Below are 2,983 nucleotides of genomic sequence, written 5' to 3'. Positions count from 1 at the left end.
CCTAACTCCTTAGTATTGGATTCATTTTAGAAAATGGATATTAAAAACCTTGAATAACAAACATCATTTTTCCACTTAACGATTTGTATCGTTTAAGATGTAGCACAAAGATTCAGTGAAAATGGGGAATCCAAAAACGAAACCATTACTTTCCAAGCTTCAATATATGAGTTAACAAGAACAAGTAAGAGTCCATTTAGCGTAAACACCCAACCTAGAAAGATTTTGTAAAACTATCAACTGACATTTGAAATTCACCACATAAACATCATAACTGATATAATAAGCCAAGAAAAATTAATAAAACCGGTCAAGAAACATAACGTACAAATTAAGCAAATACCAAGAAATCTGCTTTCAACTACCATATTTAAGTAACAAGGTTCAAAAGAAACCAAAAAAAACATAGCTTCAACAAAACTACTCTGCCACAGTAACTGAGTACACATGCTATCTATAGATTTATCCTTCAATGCTTTGTTAGCAGTCTTACTTCTTAGACTTTTTTGATACTCTGCAAAAAGAGGAAAAATTAGCACATGGGATAAAACTTAATTTAATTACAGTATTGCATACTCATCATCATCTATATACTCACTCAGTAGAAGCAGCAGGTGGTGCTGTTGTTGGCTTATCTCCTCCTCCAGGTCCCTGTTTCCAGAGAAAAAATTATCACAATCATATTAATTATGAAACTACCAACTTTTGCAGATTGATCTAAATAGTCAACAAGTCAATACGATTTTGCTTGAGCTGAGAAAAAAAATCCAGACAAGCATATCGCTAAAATGTTACAGGGCAATGTGGCATTAGGACAACAAAAGTTATTTAAAAAGAAAATAAACTACAATACCACACTCACAAACATCGTGGCAGAAAAAAGATTTTTATACATTGCAAGAACATGTAATTCATAAACAAAATGATACTATCAAAAATGAGGTAAGCACGGCATAATCGCATTTCTGAAAGGTTTCATAAAATAAGTAATCATATAATTACTTTATTGCTATCATGTTTCATCCCAAAGAAATCAAATGCGGTTAAAATTCTGACCTGGGCTAGTCGTTCCTCCCTCCTGGCAAATTTTCTTTCCCTGCTTGCCTTATTCTTTGCCCTTTTAGCCTCAAACTGGTCAGACAAAGTCTTTTCTCTTGCCTTCTCAGCCTTAGTCTTATGGATACTCTCCATCAAAACTCTCTTATTCTTGAAGACATTACCCTTCACCTTCATGTACATGTCATGATACATGTGTTTGTCAATCTTCTTTGCTTCCCGGTACTTGCGGAGCAAGCGCCTGAGAACACGCATCCTCCTCATCCACAGTATTTTAGTTGGCAGCCTAGCTTCTCTTGTACCCTTACGCTTACCTAAAAATCAGAATACAGCACTATTAATTATTCCATGCCGATTTCTTGGAAGTTAAAAAAACAAAAAAATGAAACCAATTTCCTATCTATGTGCACCAATTGGATACTTTATCTATAATAATTTTAAACTAAAAATAAGAAAACATAACTCAACTACTTACTACTTGATTGACCAAAGATGTAGTAACTTGGTCAACATAATCAAGTTGGATGAACAACACCAATGATAATTTGAACAATCTATCCACAATACCAATAACATATAAGGTATATAATCATACGTGATTAGTCCAACATTAAGCTTTCTTAAAACCAAATTCCTACAAGTTCCATATCTTATGAATGACAGAAAGATACCATATCCAGAGTGGCGGCCCTTCCTCTTAGCTTCCTTCATGCGTCTTGCACGAGAACGAGAGTGAATCTTGGTTGGCTTTCTGATGATGAAACCATCCTTGACCAGCTTCCTGATGTTCTGGCCTGCAATTTGATCCATATAAACCCCATCAAAGACGCAATAAAAGTAGAAAATAATGCTACAAAAGCCCACAATCCTACCATGTCAACTAGTAAAAAATTCCTCAGAAATGTCGCAGAATTCCCAAACATAATAACACAACTACAATTCCATTCAACCTACTTACTAAAACATAGAAAAAACTAAAACAATTTGATTAAACTTAAAAGTTAACCTTCAGCAAACAAAACCCTAGTAAAACTAATCATTTCTCAGAATTGATGAGATTATGACTGAAAAGGGAATTAATAACTTGATTTTCTTTTATTTCGAAACTAGAACTATTGAAAATATAACAAACAGTAAAGAAGTGAATTATCATCCATCCACGATAACAGAGCAATAAAAACAAGCCTATCTACTTACAAACTATTATAAGAAAGTCGCATGAACAAACTTAAGACAGGAAAAATCGTGTGCATAAGCACACGACTTTAATAAGCTTAACAGGTAAAAATAACGCCTCAAACTAAACATCTTCAGAAGACGCTAACCCGCTTGTTCAGACAAAACTCTGACCTTTCAATTCGTTTGATCAAAGAACTTGAGACGTACAAAAGAAATTAGAGAGAGAGAAAATGGTACGACAAAAAAATGGGACAAAAAAAAATAAGAAGGAAGACGTACGAGAGTTGGCCATGGAGATTTCATTGACTTCATTTGGATCGAGCCAGACCTTCCCTCTGCCGCACTTGAGGACGCTGGCTGCCAGACGTTTTTGAAGCTTGAGCGAAACCATCTTTGTTGTGCGTCTCTCTTCGCAGCTGCTAAATCAGAGAAGATAAGAAAAGTCGAGATTGAGGTTATATATACCAAGGGTTAGCGCTAGGGTTTCCATAATCCATATGCCTTTCTTTCTTCTCTGGGCCGGTTCGGGTTTGAGTTTTATGACATTAATGGGCCTTAAACATGCATCCCGACACCAACCCAATGTTTAATAGCAAACACACTCCAGATTGCTTCTAACAAAGCCCGCTCCGTTAAAAATGGGTTTAGTGCATTTAGTACTACTCCAAATGAATACTAATACATCCATGGGCCTTACGAATGGGATTTGGTCAAAGATTGGAACACACCCTTCACCCTTGGGTTTCTT

At 35.6% G+C, this 2,983-nt stretch overlaps 1 protein-coding gene across 1 annotated transcript; it reads right to left on the bottom strand.

Moving 5' to 3' along the window:
• Window positions 1-253: 253 nt before the first annotated feature.
• Window positions 254-2,674, bottom strand: LOC116146715 (60S ribosomal protein L19-3). Its single transcript, XM_031432137.1, has 5 exons — window positions 2,515-2,674; window positions 1,728-1,850; window positions 1,057-1,370; window positions 599-651; window positions 254-514 (listed from the first exon to the last, which is right to left on the bottom strand). The coding sequence occupies exons 1-5, from the start codon at window positions 2,624-2,626 to the stop codon at window positions 490-492; spliced, it is 627 nt and encodes a 208-aa protein (XP_031287997.1). The 5' UTR covers window positions 2,627-2,674; the 3' UTR covers window positions 254-489.
• Window positions 2,675-2,983: the final 309 nt, after the last annotated feature.

Source organism: Pistacia vera, unplaced genomic scaffold (assembly GCF_008641045.1).
Source record: "Pistacia vera cultivar Batoury unplaced genomic scaffold, PisVer_v2 Contig482, whole genome shotgun sequence".
Taxonomy (NCBI): Eukaryota; Viridiplantae; Streptophyta; class Magnoliopsida; order Sapindales; family Anacardiaceae; genus Pistacia; species Pistacia vera.
This window is presented reverse-complemented; position numbering and strand designations above follow the sequence as displayed.

What these genes read in the sequence shown, in the direction of transcription:
- LOC116146715 (XM_031432137.1), bottom strand. Translation starts at nt 2,626, where the DNA reads ATGGTTTCGCTCAAGCTTCAAAAACGTCTGGCAGCCAGCGTCCTCAAG. An exon ending in AATCTCCATGGCCAACTCTC is followed by an intron (nt 1,851 to 2,514) that starts GTACGTCTTCCT and finishes ATCAAATTGCAG; the next exon opens with GCCAGAACATCAGGAAGCTG. An exon ending in GGGCCGCCACTCTGGATATG is followed by an intron (nt 1,371 to 1,727) that starts GTATCTTTCTGT and finishes TCTGATTTTTAG; the next exon opens with GTAAGCGTAAGGGTACAAGA.